The sequence below is a fragment of the Pygocentrus nattereri genome, chromosome 25, assembly GCF_015220715.1.
Source record: "Pygocentrus nattereri isolate fPygNat1 chromosome 25, fPygNat1.pri, whole genome shotgun sequence".
In the NCBI taxonomy this organism is placed as follows: domain Eukaryota; kingdom Metazoa; phylum Chordata; class Actinopteri; order Characiformes; family Serrasalmidae; genus Pygocentrus; species Pygocentrus nattereri.
In genome coordinates this window covers 26339707-26358974 of record NC_051235.1, presented here as the reverse complement: position 1 = coordinate 26358974, position 19268 = coordinate 26339707, and the positions used below count along the sequence as shown (strand labels likewise).

General features: G+C 39.7%; 1 protein-coding gene across 1 annotated transcript in view; it reads left to right on the top strand.

The window, feature by feature from the left end:
• Positions 1–414: 414 nt before the first annotated feature.
• The window catches only part of aldh1a2 (aldehyde dehydrogenase 1 family, member A2), a 44393-nt gene continuing 25539 nt past the window's right edge, over positions 415–19268 (top strand). Inside the window, exon 1 of the mRNA XM_017711647.2 lies at positions 415–651. Within this exon, the coding sequence (XP_017567136.1) occupies positions 532–651 (120 nt within the window). The 5' untranslated portion in view covers positions 415–531. The remainder of the gene's footprint in view (positions 652–19268) is intronic.

Here is a 19268-nt window from a genome sequence, read left to right as displayed (position 1 = left end):
AGCACCAATAAAGGTTCTTGACATTGTAACAATGGAACCCTGCATTGTACTACATAGAACCATCTACAGCACATTCTCCAGCAGTCCGAAGAACCCTACCGTGATGCCGAAGAACCTTTTAATCACACAGAAGGTGCTTTGAGTGTTCATGGTTCTATATAGCACCGGTGTCTTCACTAAAGAACCCTTGGAGAACCGTCTTTAGAAGAGTGCAGCTTTATGTATTGAGTGATCAGCTCTGAATGAGAGCAGCACACATGGCTTCGCTCCACCACACTCCCAGCTCCAGCAGCTCCACCACGGACTGTTTAGACCTCGTGCGCAGTCCGTCCTGACGGGTGACGGGTGTGTGGAAGTGGGCGGGGCCTGTATGTAAATAGATGCACTGCCGCCGCCCAATAAAACGCAGCGCCGCTCACACCTGCTCACACGCGCAGGACGGGATCCAAGCGGCCTCAGCGCAGAGCAGCAGCAGCGCACTCAGACACACGCACGCGCTCACGCACGCACTCAGACACACGCGCGCGCGCGATGGCTACGAGCGCAACTGCCGGAATCGATGGCGAAGCGCAGCGCGAGCCCGCAGCGCTCATGGCCTCCCTGAGACTCACGCCGTGTCCGCTGACCAACCCGGAGATCAAACACAGCAAGGTGGGTGAGGAACCGCTCGCGCATCGGCTGATGGCTCACGCGCCGATTAAAGGGAGTTAAAGTTTCTCCTCTTGGGTTAAAGTGCTCTGAAGTGTTTGGGCCAGCAGAACCTTCCCGTCCCGTTAAAGGAGCTCTTAGGTGACCGTGTTGCGCTAAAGTTCTATGATGTGCTTCAGAGTTTTGGGCGAAAGTGTTCTAAAGTGTTTTAAAGTGTTTGGTGAAAGTGCTGGATTGAAGTTTTCTGTGGTGGGTTAAAGTTCTCTGTGCGGAGATAAACAGAAGTATAAATACAAGTGATCTGTGTTGGGTTAAAGTTCTCCAGCTTCTTGGTTTAAAGTGCTCTAAAGTGTTGTGTTAAGTATAGTGTTCTAAAGTGTTGGTTTAAAGTGTTCTAAAGTGTTGAGTTGACGTGTTCTAAAATGTAGAGTTCTGAAGTGTTGAGTTAAAGTCTTCTAAAGTGTTGGTTTAAAGGGTTCTAAAGTGTTGAGTAATCTAAAGTATTGAGTTGACGTGTTCTAAAATGTCTTCTAAAGTGTTAAGTGGAGTGTTCTAAAGTGTTGAATGTTCTAAAGTGTTGAGTTAAAAGAGTTGAGTGCTTGAAGTGTTGGCTTCAAATGTTCTAAAGTATTGAATTAAAGTATTCTACACTGTAGAATGCTCTAAAGTTTTAAGGTGTTCTAAAGTGTTCAGAGTGCTCTTAAAGTGCTGAGTTAAAGTGTTTAAGTGTTTTAAAATGTTGAATGTTCTAAAGTGTTGGATCAAAAGTGTTCTTAGGTGTTAATTAGAGTGTTCTAAAGTATTGAGTTAAAGTGCTTTAAAGTGTTCTAAAGTGTTGTGTTGAGTATAGTGTTCTAACATATTGAGTTAACATGTTCTAAAGTGTTAGTGTTCTAAAATCTTGGAATACAGTGTTGTGTTAAGTATAGTGTTCTAAAGTATTGGTTTAAAGGGTTCTAAAGTGATGAGTATACTAAGGTGTTGAGTTAACATGTTCTAAAGTGTTACATAGAGTGTTCTAAAATCTTGGTATACAGTGGTGTGTTAAGTATAGTGTTCTAAAGTATTGAGTTAACGTGTTCTGAAGTGTTAGAGTGTTCTAAAATCTTGGAATACAGTGTTGAGTTAAGTATAATGTTCTAAAGTGTTGGTTTAAAGTGTTCTAAAGTATTGAGTTAACGTTCTAAAGCGTTACATAGAGTGTTCTGAAATCTTGGGATACAGTGTTAAGTATAATGTTCTAAAGTGTTGGTTTAAAGTGTTCTAAAGTGTTGAGTATTCTAAAGTATTGAGTTAACATGTTCTAAAGTGTTACATAGAGTGTTCTAAAATCTTGGTATACAGTGTTGTGTTAAGTATAGTGTTCTAAAGTGTTGGTTTAAAGTGTTCTAAAGTGTTGAGTATTCTAACACGTTGAGTTAACATGTTCTAAAGTGTTATATAGAGTGTTCTAAAATCTTGGTATACAGTGTTGTGTTAACTATAATGTTCTAAAGTGTTGGTATAAAGTGTTCTAAAGTGTTGAGTATTCTAAAGTCTTGAGTTAACGAGTTCTAAAGTGCTACATAGAGTGTTCTAAAATCTTGGGATACAGTGTTGTGTTGAATTAAAGTGTTCTAAACTGTAGAATGCTCTACAGTGTTATGGTGTTCAAAAGTGTTAAGTGTAGTGTTCTAAAGTGATGGGTTAAAGGGTTCTTAAGTGTTGAGTGTTCTAAAGTGTTGACTTAAAAGATTTTCTGAAGTGTTAAGAAAAGTGTTCTGAAGTATTAAGTTAAAATGCTTTAAAGTATTGAGCATTCTAAAGTGTTAAGTAGTGTTTTCAAGTGTTGACTTATTGTTCTGAAGTCTTAAATAGAGTGTGCTAAAGTGTTGACTTAAAGTGTTGGGTTTAGGCTCTTTTTAAAGTCTTGAGTTAAAGTGTTCTGAAGTGTTCGGTAGAGTGTTAAGTGTAAAGGGTTTAAGGGATGTAAAGTATTGGGTTAAAGTATTTTAAAATGTTGAGTTAAATTGATTTAAAGTCTTGAGTTAAAGTGTTCTGAAGTGTTCGGTAGAGTGTTAAGTGTAAAGGGTTTAAGGGATGTAAAGTGTTGGGTTAAAGTATTTTAAAATGTTGAGTTAAATTGATTTAAAGTGTTGAGTTAAAGTGTTCTGAAGTGTTCGGTAGAGTGTTAAGTGTAAAAGGTTTAAGGGATATAAAGTGTTGGGTTAAAGTATTTTAAAATGTTGAGTTAAATTGATTTAAAGTCTTGAGTTAAAGTGTTCTGAAGTGTTCGGTAGAGTGTTAAGTGTAAAGGGTTTAAGGGATGTAAAGTGTTGGGTTAAAGTATTTTAAAATGTTGAGTTAAATTGATTTAAAGTGTTGAGTTAAAGTGTTCTGAAGTGTTCGGTAGAGTGTTAAGTGTAAAGGGTTTAAGGGATGTAAAGTATTGGGTTAAAGTATTTTAAAATGTTGAGTTAAATTGATTTAAAGTCTTGAGTTAAAGTGTTCTGAAGTGTTCGGTAGAGTGTTAAGTGTAAAGGGTTTAAGGGATGTAAAGTATTGGGTTAAAGTATTTTAAAATGTTGAGTTAAATTGATTTAAAGTCTTGAGTTAAAGTGTTCTGAAGTGTTCAGTAGAGTGTTAAGTGTAAAGGGTTTAAGGGATATAAAGTGTTGGGTTAAAGTATTTTAAAATGTTGAGTTAAATTGATTTAAAGTCTTGAGTTAAAGTGTTCTGAAGTGTTCGGTAGAGTGTTAAGTGTAAAGGGTTTAAGGGATGTAAAGTATTGGGTTGAAGTATTTTAAAATGTTGAGTTAAATTGATTTAAAGTGTTGAGTTAAAGTGTTCTGAAGTGTTCGGTAGAGTGTTAAGTGTAAAGGGTTTAAGGGATATAAAGTATTGGGTTGAAGTATTTTAAAATGTTGAGTTAAATTGAGTAGTAAAAGTAGAGAGGTCTAGTTCTAAAGTCTTGGGCTAAAGTGTTTTTAGTTCTTTAAGTGTTGAGAATTAGTATATCTGCATGAGGGGCTAAAACAGAGTAAACCCCATTGTTCAAGTCAAAGTCAATCTTACTTTAACATTCTCAAAAGTACTCGAGTACATGAAAACGAGTAAATGGAGTAACAGACGTAACAGTCACTGCCGGATCTAAGGCATTTACATTACACTGATGACCAAAAACTATTGTAAAGCAATGTGTAACAACTTTCTGAGAGGTAGACATTAAACTCTTCAGACATCTGGTTCCTATCACCACCATTGTGACTCCGTAAGTTTCTCTAGAACAGAGCATTTCACACCAAACCACTCTGAATGACTGTTTACATCTAATCCAGTTCAACATGTAGAAATATTTGAGAAATCAGTGGAATTCCCTTTCAAACATGCCACATTAAGGGTTCAATGTATTTTAGTACATTTTAATACATATCACAATTATAACGAGCAGAACTATATTGGAATGTGGTTTTTATGCTTTCAGATACATTCAAACATGTGACCTTTGATGCAACCCACAGTATTAACAACAACAGTGTTTCTCAATTCAAACAGGCTGCATTTTTACTGATTATCAGCTCTCAGCACAACTATTGCAGTTATTCAGATCCTGACCACTGGGTTTAGGTGGGACAGAGCAAAAATCTGGACCGTTGGGTCCCTGAGGACTGGGTTTGGGAAATACTGAGTTACAAGTATGCTAAAATTTCGAAAATCACCATTATGTTTCGTCATTTTAGGCTTGCTACCAAAGACTGGTAACTATAAACTGTGTATCTGACAAACAGCTTCAAAGTTGTCCATATTTCACTGTCTGTTTCACTGTCCATACACTCTCCGAAAAAAAGGTACTAAACTGTGACTGGGGCAGTGCCCCTCTTGTCACTGGTGTAGGACCCTCAAGGGTACATCTCAGTACCTTTAGTCAGGGAACATAACTGAACCATAATATTTTTTCTAAGTTGTACCGACTCAACACCCCCCGCCTCGCCTCCAGGCTTTTATTCTACTGTTCTTTTCTAAAGCATTCGACTATAAAAGGCACAATTCTGTACTTTTCAAATAGAACAACTTAATTAAGGTTCACAATCGGACCTTAAAACCCTGTTTAACTTTGAGGGAACATTTACACTGTTTGTATCTTGATGAATGAAAAATGCACCTGCACAGAACCTTCATTTCTAACAGTGCACTGAGATACTTTTACCTAATAAAATTATTTAAAACAGGTAAAACAAAATGCCTAGAAACAAGCTAAATGGTCTAGTAAGTGCACATCCATCTCAAAATAAGAAATATTCGATATATCATCTAGAATTAATATCATTTCACTTGACAAGATTTATGCTTTCTAAACAAGGCACCATACTAGGTAGCCAATCAGAACAGATCTCATTTACATGGAAGTCGTAAAGACACAGTAACAAAAACAGCCTGTTTCTGTTCCATTTTGAAAATGAGGTTGAAAATGCTTATGAATTATGACAAATGTCATTAAAGGGCCCCAGGGAAAAAATAAATGCAAGATAAGAGATGTCCAAGCAGGATCTAAGATAATTTTACTTGGCAAGATACCACTGCAGTGTAGACTGAGACATTCTGTCTAACCCGAGAGTGGGCAGGGCTAAAGTGTGGTGGGATGAATACATGGGTACATGTAAATGCACCGATTTTCATGACATCATAACAACATTAAACAGGCTGTTTTTTAGCTTAGTTTTCATATGACAGAATCATTCAGAGTGGTTTGAAGTGAAATGCTTAACTGTAGAGAAACTTACGGATTTCTTTACAGTGGTGGTGATAGGAACCAAACGTCACCATGTCTACAACACACATATAGCCACTTCATTTACTATCCAAAACCACCAGTGAACCTACACGTGTCTTCTGAGTTTGTTGACGATGGTAGAAATAGTAAGTTTTTCCAGGTACTATTTTGCCTCATGACGTCTTGCATGAACGGCTTTTAGAAATACATTACAGGCCAAAATCAAAATGAGTAAATCAGAGATCAGGTAAGGAGGAAGGTCCTGGATGTGTTTGTTTGGCCAGCTCAGTCTGACTGCCGCTGTTTTAGAGTGAATAACTTTATTGCAGTGATAGTCGGGCCGTTGCATGTAGAGTGCTGCGAGGTGACTGGACTGACTGTACAGTGGAGGCAAAGGGCAGCATTAGCAGATAGAGGCCCACTTCTAATAATATGTGATATATACACTGTCTCTCCTCCACATATCTCCACCTGTACTCTCTCACCGGCTCTCCTGAGGAATGGTGCCGGTTGAGGGCTGAGGCAGTGGAGCAGGACCTGCTGTGTTAACCCTCAGGAATTTGAGTTATCAAGTGTGGGTGTGGTAGAGACAGAGAGAGAGAGAGAGAGAGAGAGAGAGAGATAGAAAGGGAGCTGCTTCTGATTAATGACCTTCACCTAAAGGAGCATCACTTAGAGCCTGTTACTGACTTCCACTCTTTTCTCTTTTTCAGTCTCTCTTTTCTCCCACTTTCTTCATTCTTCCACTCTCTTTTCTCTCCTGTTCTTCATCTCCTATTTATCTTGCTTTTTCAGTCTCTCTGTTCTCCAACTCTATCTGTCTCCCTTTGTCTGTCTTCGCTCTTCCCCCTCTCTCTCTCTCTCTCTGCCATCTTCCCTAAGGTTTCTTTCTCTTTCTTTGCTCTCCCTGCCTCTGTTCGCTCTTTTCTTTCTTTTTTCTCTCTTCTCCCTCTCTTTCTTGCCTTCTTTCATCCTGCTCTCTTCAACCAGAACCTCTTCGTCCTACCTCTCTCTTCACCTTATCTCTTTATTTCTTCCCTCTCTCTCTCTGTTTCTTTCTCCTCTTACAGTTTTTCTCTGCTTATTGTGATGAAGAGGTGCAGACTGTTTACTAATTGTTTTGATGAAAAAAAAAACTGCAAATGATTTTTCATACCACAAAACAGTCATCAGATTAAATGATGATAAAATATCTCAATGTGTACTTCTACACAGATCTGTGGTGTGGACTGAAAGTTCAAAATCTTGTTTAGAAAGAGCAGTTTGTACCAGAATGGTTTGTACCAAGAGCGGAGAGGATGCCTTTACATTTGCTTGAGTTTTGGTCGTAGTCCAAAAGTTTTTTTTTTTATTTAAATCCTAAAGTACTCCTTATTTTCCATTCCTGCTATACTGGGTCTGGACGGGTCTTTACCTTGTTGCCAAATGTAGTATATCACTCTCCTATCAGCTCTGCGAGTGTGGGTGAAGTCGGTACCCCTCCTTCAGTGTGCACAGGTTTGACTCACACACCTAGAACGAGCTGCGTTTTACATTGAGATAACAGAGTCTCTGCTAAGCTTAGATTTGATAGAGATGCTTGTCCCCAAGTCAGAAACTTGGCACAGTCTAGTTACAGCTATAATGTAAATTTCTTATTGTAGTGTTCCAGCACAAGGAGTTTTTAATGCAGATCTCAGGGAAGTGTATTAAAGGGTCTGTGTCCTAGATGTTTTCCCTTGACGTCCAATTTTGGGGCTGATACATGTAAATGTCCTCCGTTGTGATTACCCGACTCCTTCACCAGTGACATATAGCACCAGTGTGGGCTGAATGGGAGTATGTATAGGTTTTCATGGATTCAGAACAAGCTGTCTAGACTGCAAGTTTAACAATGCTTACATCAAACTGTTTTACTTAAAAAAGCAAAGAAATAGGTTTTGTAGCTGGATTTTTTATAGTCAATAAATAATTATTAAAAAAATATCTGGTAGATAAATAATAATGTAGAAAGCATGAGACTACAAGTGCATAAAGAGTTACCAGTAATATTCCACTGTAGAGCATTTATAAGGTCAGTATAAAGTTAGTTTCACGTCAGACGGTGTTATGCTAACTGCTATAACTACTGTTACGACTACTGTTAGAATGAGCCTTCATGAAGGTTTATGTAGGTTTACGTCAGTTGTCATCAAGCGCTTATATAGGTAAAATGTAGCCTTATTAATGCTGCCCTACAGTCGTGTTACTGAGGATTTTTCCCTGTAATATCAGATTTCCTCATTAAAGTTACAATGCTGTTTTCTAGTTGTCCCGACAAGTTTATGATTGCAGTTATTATGGTGTTATTATTCCAGATATTCCCATAGCACTTCCCTGTGACCTTTTCACCCATGTCGACACACACACACACACACACACACATATGGTAATACACACTTGTGTTCACTGTCAGTGTTTTTACTCTGTGCACACTAGTGTGTGTGTGTGTGTGTGTACATATGAGATTAGATATGAGGATTTTATTTATCCTCATGCTGCCCTTTGATTGCCCCTTTAAACTGAGCCTCAGCCTCTCACTGACTCTCTGACACATGTCAAAGTCCTGCACTGCTGTAAAATTCTGCCGCTCTGCGCTGCTCTGTGCTGCTCTGTGCTTGCAGTAGTGTTGGTGTGAACGCCCAACCTCAGTGATTTGATTACAAATACGATTCTTTAGGACTTAACATTTAAGATTTAGAGCATCACGAACTTTCAAATTTAACCACGATTTGATCTTTTTGATAAGATTCAGGACTGAACACTGAATCCACCAACGTGACTATTTAAAAGTGCAGTGCGTAAGATTTAGTGGCATCTATTGGTAAGGTAGCATATTTCAACCAACTACAATACATTAAGATTTTTTGAAGTCTTTTACATTTGAAAAAAGCCTGTCCAAAACAGTTTTGTCCAATAAATAAGTGGAGGCCAGCCAACTGATTATAAATGCGTTCTTAAAGCTGATTGGCTGAGCCACATTCAAAGCTGCTGTAAAATGATCAATATGCACGCACATGGTGGCACACATCAATTGCACATCCTTAAAAAGTTTGTTATAATGTTAATTTTATAAAATTTGCTTATGTTGCTTGGCAAAAGGAGCCTATGGTTAATTAGTCTTGTGTGGCCAGAGGAGTATATCCAGATGTTAAATAACAGAAACAAGACTACTGAAAAGCGATTATTAGCTTACAGAATTGTTTTGCTTTACAAAAAGTAAGGTTTATTTTTACTGCATGTAATGTGTTCTATGTGCACATCTTACATTACTTCCATGTGATAACGACAGGCTTACTGTCCATCAGACAATGTTGATGAGCGCACCAGCGCCCCCTAATTTGAGCTCCGTATTCATGAAGCTATCAGAAATTTCACATTTTTTTCTACATCCCCACATTTAGCCCAACATTTCTCATGATTGTCTCCAAATGTTCTCATTATAAGATCCCATGTGGCCATGTGAAACTTCATTGTTTGGTGGAAAATTATTATTAATAATAACTTGACTGATTGATTTTACCCATAACTATAATGCACAGCCTCTCATGGCACTTTTTATCATGGCATTCATTTGAACCAACACCTGCAGATCCATGCACTTTTACACCCCTATCTTATTGCCCTTTCCAGGGCCTGGCAAGGCAGTCAGATCTACTAAAGGTGGTCTCTGTCTGACCAGTGTCCCGCTGGGCAGAGAGCAGCACAGAGGAAGCCGTAAATTAGGCTTCTCTGATGGGGAGTTATTGATGTTTTCTCTGTTTGCGCCTCTCAGATGGCGAGGGAGGGAAAGAGACATTAGGAGAGGTACATACGTGCGTTTGCGTGTTTAGGAGTAATTGATTGAAGCTCCAGGACCTTTCTATGGGAGAGAGACCGGGAGGAATCCCTTTGCTCTAATTTCACCTCCCACCATGATCATTATGTGCTCGTGTTTTTCTGTTAGTGAAGCAGACCTAAAGAGAGTAAATCTTAGACTTCTGAAGGGGGATGGGTGCTCACTCACTCATTTTCAGACCATTACAGACCAGAAGCTTGCAGAATTCATTGTGTCTTCGTCTAATTCTCTATGTGATGTTGATGTCAACGAGGCAAAAACATGGCAAAATAAAAAAGTGACGCTAACTTTTCATCAATGCTGAAGGCTCAGCTCTAAAGGATTTGACAATAATGTCTTTAGATTTTAGAAAAAAACTTCTTTATATTTATTATATTATAGTTATGCAGTCGTGTGGAAAGAACAAGCATAATTTGCAGCTTTGTCATGATTTTGTCGCTGAAACAAACAAAAATAAGCTCATATCGTAACCTTTTGATACAGAACATAAATTGAATTTACAACTAATTCATTATGTTAGTATCTAATAACATATCTATTAATATGCTAATCAAATTCATCAATAATGATAACTTTTGCCTTCTAAGGGTTAAAATTCACAGTCCCGTGGACTGTTCATGCTTGAATTTCTCGGCCTTCTGGTGTCACTGTTTAAGCGTCCAGCCGGGCAGCCGGGTGTGGGCTGGAGTGGAGGCTGTGTAAGCTAATCTGGGGGACAGCTTGCATGAACAAGCGAGGCTCCATCAATCCGTCAGAAGGTGAGCTAGTGCAGCTGGGGGCGTTCGGGGCGCCCCTACTTTGGGTGCTGTCCAGCGGGGTGTAATATATGGCCGCGTCTGACTGTGAGGGTCAGCGGGCTTGGCTGTCGAGAGCCTGACCCCCACTTCTGGAGTTTTTCACTTCAAAACGCACCATCGCTCCCCGAGATCCACATCAAACAGCACCCAAACTAGAGGGTACACTGCGAGGGGGTGATTTATTATAAGCAGCACAGTGAGGACTCTCTCTATCCATCTCTCCACTCCTCTCATCTCTCTCGCTCACTAAGTCTCTCTCTCTTCTTACCTCTCCCTTTTATTGTCTTTGGCCTTTCCTTTATTTCCCGCTCTCTCCGTGGATAAACATGTTCTGGAAAGATATATTTGTCATCACGCAACACTCTTAAACTTGCTCTCCCACCTTCTCCCCATGTATTTTTCTTAAGAAAAGAAATTTAGGCTCCAGAGATTTAGCCAAACTAGCTAATCAATCCTTAAAGGGCCACTGGAGTGCGTATTGTTTTTCAGCACAGGAAGAATTAACCTTTTCATTTGTCTCGTCCATATGTGCTTCGGCTGGCCTCCTCAGCACTGCCACTTGTGGGAGAACAGGTCAGCAGATTGGGGTGTAAATCGCTGACCTCATTATGACTCACTTATGATTGTTTAGGAAACAGTTTGATGCATCAGAGTTCACAATTACACTGAACTCTATCAGACAAATTTCTTCAGACAATATTTCTGATTACACCAGTGTTACTGGAGGAGCTCTAGAAAGCTGGCGAACACACATCATACAGCATCATTCTAACATTTCAAAATCAATACAGTGGAATCACCAACTTTAGATAAATCATTACACAGCAGGGGCAGAGAGAGGGAGAAAGAAAGGGGGGGGGGCAGAGAGAGAAAATAACAGACAGAGGGAGATGAAAGAAAAAAGACAGAGAGGAGAGAGAAAAAGACTGAAGATTGAGAGAGAGAGAGAGAGAGAGAGAGAGAAAAGGACAGAGAATAGAGAAAGAGAAAAGCAGAGTGAGAAAAGGTCAGAAGGAGAGACCGAAGAGGAAAAAAGAAGAGTGACAGAGAGAGAGGGACAGAAAAGGAGGGAGAGAGAGGGAGTGAGAGAGGGAGTGAGAAGGGGAGAAAAGGAGGGAAAGAAGTGAGTTGGAGGGAGAGATGGGGGAGAAAGCAAAGGAGAGAAAAAGAGTGAGACGGAGAGAAAATAAGAGAAAAGAAGAAGAGGAAAAAGAAAAAAGGAGAGATGTGGGAGTTAGAGACAATGATAGAGAGAGAGAGAGAGAAAGAGAAAGAGAGAGAGGAGAAAACCTGACAGTGTCTGACTCCTAATTTCTCGCGCCGTCTCTTTACTGTGATGTTGACAGTTATCAGTGTCTTGAATAGTGTCCAGTAACGCAGCAGTGACTGGACGGGGAAGGATATGAAACTTCCTGTGCAGACTCTGCAGGTGCCCTGCTAGGATCCGGCTGCTGCTGCTGGAATCTTGGCCTGTTGAGTATAAACAGACATACGGCATATATATTTCAGTTTTTATTTATTTCTTTTCTTCGGACTGAGAAAAGCTTCAGCAATGATTGCTATTAAATACTCCTCATCTGTGCGGGCCATGAGAAGGAAGGTGCTGGGGGCCAAACAGATGTTGCTCTGGCCGGTCGTGGCGTGAGCTTTGGCATCCTCTGGCTCGACCCAACTGCTTCCTCCTGCTGTTGCGTCGAGCCTCCAGAGAGCCGCTGGAGTCGTTTCTCTCGCCTCTCTCTCGCGTTTCTCCTTCCCCGGCCCGCTCTGGAGTTTTCCCACAGGTCCGCAGCTCGGGCCCCTGCAATCCCGGCCGATAACCCTGCTTTTTCCCGTGTGAAGTCCCGGGCCTTGATAAAAATCTCAGCTGAGTAAAGTAGAAGCAGAGTGTTGCGCACGTCACGTGCTGAGCTGAGTGACTCCAGAAATCTGTTTATAATAGGTTACTTCTCATCACCTTATTAGCCCGGCAAACAGGCACCGTCAGGAGCCTCAGACTGACAGCCTGAACAGAAACGCTGGCTTTCTAAACGCTAGCAGCTGTCCTCTGACTGAAACATCCTCAGTGTCCACTTTTCCCATCAGCCCCGACTACCTGAGTTACAGTACGGCCAGTTACAGTGCGTCCACCTGACTGACCATGCTTAGTAAACAATGAGAGCTTTTGGATTACTCTTGAAAATGAAAATGCTGAAAAGGGTTTTCTTGTGCCACAAAAGAACAATTTTTGGTTCTTTACAATGCAAAAAAAAGTTGTGAAATCATATGCAAGTGTTTGTGCGTCCTAAGACATGTTGAAATTATTATTGCAACTGGAGCAATAAGCAATTTAGGGAAATCAATAAATTGAGACAAAATTAATGTTAAACATCATTTAAAAATCTGATTTAAAACCCCAAGTATCCACCACACTAGGACAGTTTTAATTTGCGTCAAAGGAGGCAAAGAAGCCGTACACCCTCAAAAAAAGGTACTAAGGGGGCAGGATGTAGAATGATTTGCTAATAGATTATGTATGTATATATATGTATATACACACACACACACACACACACACACACATTACATTACTTTACTTTTAATGTAAGTCAATGGAACCAGAATGTTTGTGTGTGTGTATGTGTGTGTATATACACACATATATATATATATATATATATATATATATATATATATATACATATATACATACATAGGCGTGTATATATATAGACTTATAATATAATATATATAATATATAGAAATATTATATATAGACTAAAAAGATCATTTCCCTTACCATTTTTTTGTATAAATAATCTTTCTATTGATGGTTCTTTAACTACGTGTGAGTAAGTTTTTTCTTAGAACTTTATGTCCGAACCAAGAACCAACTATGCTTTTTGAGAAGTCTGGTCATTGCACTGGTCAACTTACATCTGTTTTATTTACACTGATGACCATACTTGGCTTTTGCTTTTGTGTATAAAAATTCAGCCATTTTAGCCAGACTGATACTCTTTTTAACCTTCTTTGCTGCTGAACGATGATCTTTTCGTCTCAAACCGTTTAACATTTGCAGATTCTTAGACAGCCAATATCTTCAGTCTGAAGAAAAGCTGTTTGATCTCCCTGTCAGCCCATTGAGCGTCCAGAAGAAAAGCCTCTAAAGAAAAGCAAAGCAGTGATCGATCTGAAATCCGGCACCTTTGCACTCGTGCTCTTATCCTTTCCTTTTTTCTCCGATAAAAGTGTGATTTAACGAAACCTCGAGAGTTGATTTACTGCGCCGCCCTGTCGCCCTTAATCAACTCTCTCAATAGGATGAGACAAAAGTGCTAGCGCCCCCTGCGCTCAGGGAAGTCTGGGCCAAAAGGCCTGCGATGCTCGTAGCTTTTCTGTTGGTGATTTAGGTGGCGGCCGGCGCTCTCTGGTTTTTTGGTGGTGCCGTTCTGGCCTGGCGGTGGCCTCCATCTGATTTAGGACGTCCCACAAAAGCGACCCCAATAAATTTAAAAACTAATTCCCTGCTCTATAGGACTCTCTGTTCTTTGTAATAGAAAATAAGGACACTGGCACTTTTATGAAGTGCTCTTAATGAGGGTAGTATTAAATGTACTACTGTGCCCCTTTCATTGATATAAGGGAGAGAGAGAGAGAGACAGAGAGAGAGAGAGAGAGAGAGAGAGAGAGAGAGAGAAAGAGAGAGAGAGAGAGAGACAAAGGTATTTGCAACAAGCAACACACATAAATCAGGGGGGCATCACTAAAACACTTGCGTACACACACTATATACACTAATAACAATCAAGACACAGTAACAACAGCTCTCTGTTTCTGTCTCCTTCTCTTTCTCACTCACTCTCTTTCCTCCCTTGCTGTCTTTTCTGTCTGTCTCACTGTCTCGTCTTTCTCTCACTCTCTTCTCTCCATCTTTTCTGTCTGCCTCTCACTCTTTGCTCATTCTCTATCTCTATCTCTTCTCTCCGTCTTCTTCTGCATCTATCTCACTCTTTTCTCTCTCTCTCTTTGTCTTATCTGTCTGCCTCTATCTACCTCTCTTCTCTATCGGCCTATATCTCACCCTCTCTTCACTTTCTCTTCTTTCCTCCATCTCTCTGTCCTTTTCCTTATTCTCTCTCTCACTGTTTCTCTTCTTCTCTCTCCCCCTTTCTCTCTACTTTTCTGCCTCTTTATCTCTCTCATTCTCTTGATCTCTCTCTAAATCATTATTTGCCTTGTTGCCACAGAAAACTGCACGCCAGTTAAAGTTTAAAGTTTTCTCTCTTCTTCTATAAAGTTAGCATTTCAGTGATAAAGAGGCGGTGACTGGGCGGAGCTAAACTGCTGTAGTCTGAATAGACATCGAGGAGTTGGAATTTGTGACATCACAAGAACAACAAATTCAGATTGGGCTGTTTTTTCAGCTTAGCTTCCATATTTGACTGTATGGACAGAAAAGGTCTGAAACTTTAACAGTGTTTATATACAACATCACGTCATGACATGGTTTTTCAGCTTTTGATATAATTTGAAAATACCTGTTGCCTTTTATGTTGTGTGCCAATTTTATGATGAATCCACCAAAAGAAACAGCCCAAAATTACTGTGGAAAAAAGTCTGGTTCCATTGACGTACATTAGAAGTGAAGTACGTTTTTTTCGTTCTCCTGTAAAGTTACCTCTTTGGAGATGTGAGGTTTTGTTCTAACAGAAGGAATATTCTAACGTAAGGTTTCATTCCATGTCACTCTGGAGCATTTCTGTTGGTCCATTAATCATGAAATCTTCACACTGTGAAGATACGTACACGTATGAGAGGGAAAGAGAGACCGTATCTTCGTGTTGTCAGTGCAGAGGGAGTGTAACACAGATGAATTGAAGCGCAGAGTGCCGAGTGGTACAGACTGATACTGAACACCTTCAGCCTCCATCAGCCAGATTCTCATGTCCAAGGTTTCTGACCTGAAAGCAGGCCAAGTTTAGAGGGGGGAGAGAGCGAAAGAAATGAAGACGAAGGAAAAGAGAGAAGGGAGTTGCCCCCTTAAGGCCCAGAGCCTTGAAACTCTCCCAAATGAACTATCATTTTATACCCACTCGAACGTAAACACTCCTTACATTTTACAGCCAATTAAACTGTACTTAAGCCCTGAGAGTTTACGCTGGTAAACACGCCGGAGGCCCTGAGGCTGCGGGACACTTTAACCGTGCCTCAGGCTTTTGTTTGAAACGAAGATATTCCCTCGGCCTGACTGAAGGCAGAGCGTGAGTAAATGTATATGTTTGCGAGTTGGAGCCAATGTGTGTTTTAATAACACCTCATCCGTCACAGCGCCTGCCAGAGACTGAAAACAATTTCCAACCAATCAGTGTGTGAGACACACACATGCCCATTGGCCGGTGGAGCAACAGCGTCATCTGTTTACACACTCTGCAGGCTCGGATTAAATATTTGGCATCGTTTTGGCTTTGCTATCACACCTGGACTGCAGAAAAAAGATATCTTGGCCAATGAAAGCATCTCAAGTGTAAGGAAACACAGCTCATTTCTCCATCTGAGGAGGCGGTGAGCAGTAGTGAGTGATACAGCCCGAAATTTGTATCAATTTATAATTAAAACTATCAAATAAATCAAATCAAACCATTTAGACCCTTAAGTAAACTCATTTTTGGCTGCTAACAGAGGCTTATAATTCTAGGATGCCCCTTCACTTTTTAATAAGAACCATTTTAACAAGCAAAATAAATCTAAAATATTTTTACTGTGCAATTAAAATATGTCGCTGCTGTCGGAACAAAAGCTTGTATCTCGTTCTTCAGTTTTTGACATAATTTGAAAGTACCCGTTGTCCTTTACAGTGTGTGCAAATTTCATGATGAACAGGCCCAAAGAAACAGCCCAGAATAACTGGGGAGAAAAGTCTGGTTCCATTGACTTACATTAAAAGTAGAGTATGTATTTTCCACCTCCTGTAAGGTTCTCATTTCTGGAGATTCAAGGCTGTTCTGAAAGCTGTGATATAAATAAACCTATTACTTTCTAACACTAGCCCAGCAGGTCAGCAAACTTCTTATTCACCTGCTTATTGTTTAAATTTTCATTTACGCTCCACCTTAAATGGAGCAGCACTTCCATTTGGGCGCTTGTACAGGCACCTGAATGTAACCGCAGCACCCTTTAAGGTGGAATGGGAAATCTGAATAAGAACTTCTGCTTCATTATCCTTCATGTCTGCTGCCTCAGCTCAGCTCAGATGGAACAGACTAGACAGAGCGAGGACTGATGTGTTTTCATTTTCATTTGAAACGTGACTGAAGCATCCACCCAGCTAATCAGGATGATGTCAGCTTGGTTTGCACTGTTTGCATGTTATGTTATCTGTGGCAGATCGGTATAAAAGTTATAGCAAAACCTGAAGAATTTCAACAGCTATACTCCCTTGAACTGGTTGTAAGAATATTTGATACGGAGTATTTTATAACTTTATCCAACAGCTCAGAAAGATCACTTCACTTAATAAGATCACTTATTCTAGACACGTAAAATGTCTAGAAATACACTGAACAGTCTTATGACATCTCATGAGAAATATTACATATGGTGGAAAATAGACTGTAAAAAATAACAGTAAGTAGTAAGTAGTACTTATTAGTATCATTTCGGAATATTTGCATTGTGCTATTATTATATTACTATTATATGCGTTTACTTAACATTATAACTTCATATTTTTCCTTTTAACTTTTTTATGCATTACATTTTTTCCTATAGTATGTTTCTTTTGATTATATAGTAGCAGTAATTACAGTGTACTTTTTACTTTTTATTAAGTACAAAGTGACACAAAAATCTACAATTCATTCATAAATTTGAGTTTTAGACCCTGAATTTAATTTTCAGCACCTGATTCTGACAGTTGCAAAGTTTACATATAAAATTACAGCTTTAAATTTATTGCTGAAACATTCAACTTTAGTGGCCACAGGACTGCTTTTTACTTTTATAGCAAAAATTTATACAAATGTAGAAATGTTTTCATTTTCACTCAAATATATTTTTGGCTCTACATTTCCACTTTGAACTGTTGTGTTTCAACACAATCCCCTTCAGTTCAACACTTACACCCTGTTTACTCTCATATGTTTACTATTCTGTATTGTCCATCTGTGCACCAGTTCCACGAAGACAAACACCTAGTACATGTAAGTGTATGTGACCAATAAAAAGACTCTAATTTGAAAAGTTCTTACTTGCCAGGAGATCTGAGGATTTGGAAAAGGAGCTTTGTGTGGTTTCGCTTGTTGCAGAACAAGAGCTGTGTGGATTTTTAGCAGCATGTATCCAGTTCTCCAGTCTGCTGTACAGCGATGTATTTTCTCTTCTCCTTTTATCGAGCCTGAAAAATGCAGCATTTGAGTGTGAGGTGGTTGTTTAACGGGCCGCTTCCTTTAATGCAGCCCAGAGCCAGCGCAGAGCCACACGTGTTTTATTATCTCGTAAATGAGCAGCGATGTTGTGAAACCCCTGCACGGGTGTGTGTGTGTGTGTGTGAGGAGCCCTGAGTGTACAGATGTACTGTGCAGTAGAGTACTGTGCAAAATCAGAGATCACCCTTCATTTATATAATTTACAGCTAAAATGGCCTTTACGTACAAGTTATACATTTTTCAGCATCAGGAAAAAAGCAGGAAATATATATGAAATAATTTTACATAGAGGCCTCGACAACTAAACACAATATTACTTATTTACAGTAGTTAGTGTGTCCACTTCTTACCTTTATTACAGCTCCAGTCTTTTCAGGAGACTCCTTTTCAGTTTCTCAGCCAAATCTACAGCCACACCTCCAAAGTTCAGTCTTAGAAGTTTGTTGCATTTTCTTTTCTGCTTCTTCTTCAGTGGTGTTGAGGTCTGGACTCTGTGGTGGTCAGCCCATTGTTCAGCTCCTTTGCTTGATGTGTCTGTCTCCTTTTCTCAGTGAGGTTCTTCTCGAACAGCTGCACAACCTTTCAGACCCATAGCACTGAGTTGTCTTCTCACAGTGGATGGATGGACAGAAAGACCTGTGGATGTTTTCAGATCTGAAGCAGGTTGATTCTCTCCTCTCTCAAAGCTTCAACAGCTGTTTATCTGAAGGGGACAGTTTTGGTGTGTATCAAGTCTTCCAGGTGACTGTTAGGAGTCTCATTTTCTCTGTAGCTTTTAATTATTTTGTGAGTTTTGGAAAGCCCTGTTTTGGACCTCCTGACTTTCTCCTTCCTTATACAAGTGGATTATCTCACATCTAATCTACTCCAAAACACCTCCTGAAAGATAGAAAACTTAAAATTAAATAAATGAAGGATGTACGTGTGTGTGTGTGTATGTGTGTGTGTGTGTGCGCACTTATGCAGACATTTGTTTTTGAGACAGTGTGTGTGTGTGTGTGTGTGTGCACTTATCCAGACATTTGTTTTTAAGACAGTGTGTGTGTGTGTGTGTGTGTGTGTGTGTGTGTGTGATAGGGATTTATCTCCTCTCGTCTCTCCTGCTGCCCTTTGTCTGGTGGCTGGATCACTCCCCAGAGACAGATCCACCACGGCCCTGAAACACACTGCACATTCCCACAGATTCCTCCTCACACACACACACACACACGCACACACACACACACACACACACACACACACACACACTCACTGTTCTCTCAGCCTTCAAACACTGGCAGTGCAAGCTAGTAGTGTAAAAATGCTTTGATGCAGCATTATGCTTCAGTCTGGTGGTGATTCAACTGCATTGATTATTGTAATATTCAACAAAATTCAGCGAAAATAAAACATTCTCTGGTTGTTTTTGAATGTAAAAAAAGAAAAAAAGGTTCATCTTCACTGTTTATATCCCAATACTATCTAAATCAGAGGCCCTCAAACCAGGACCATGAATCCCAATCCAGTTTCCAGCTCTGGGTTTTGTAATGACTGGTAACTAACTTTTGATGTGACTGATTTGTTGACTAGTGTCGCACACTTTTAGCAAAAATGGCCCTGTATACTACCAAAAAAGGTTCTATGACACCATCAAAACTAACATTATAACATTATATTTATACTAAACATTATAAGGTTATGTTTAAAGCTTCACTGTGCATGTTTTTTGTTAAAGCTGACAGAAATAGAAGTCAGGAGAATAAAAACAGCTTAAAATATGATGTGTGTGCACTGCTGCGTGTCACCCCATTAAAGGCAAAAATATTCATTTAAAT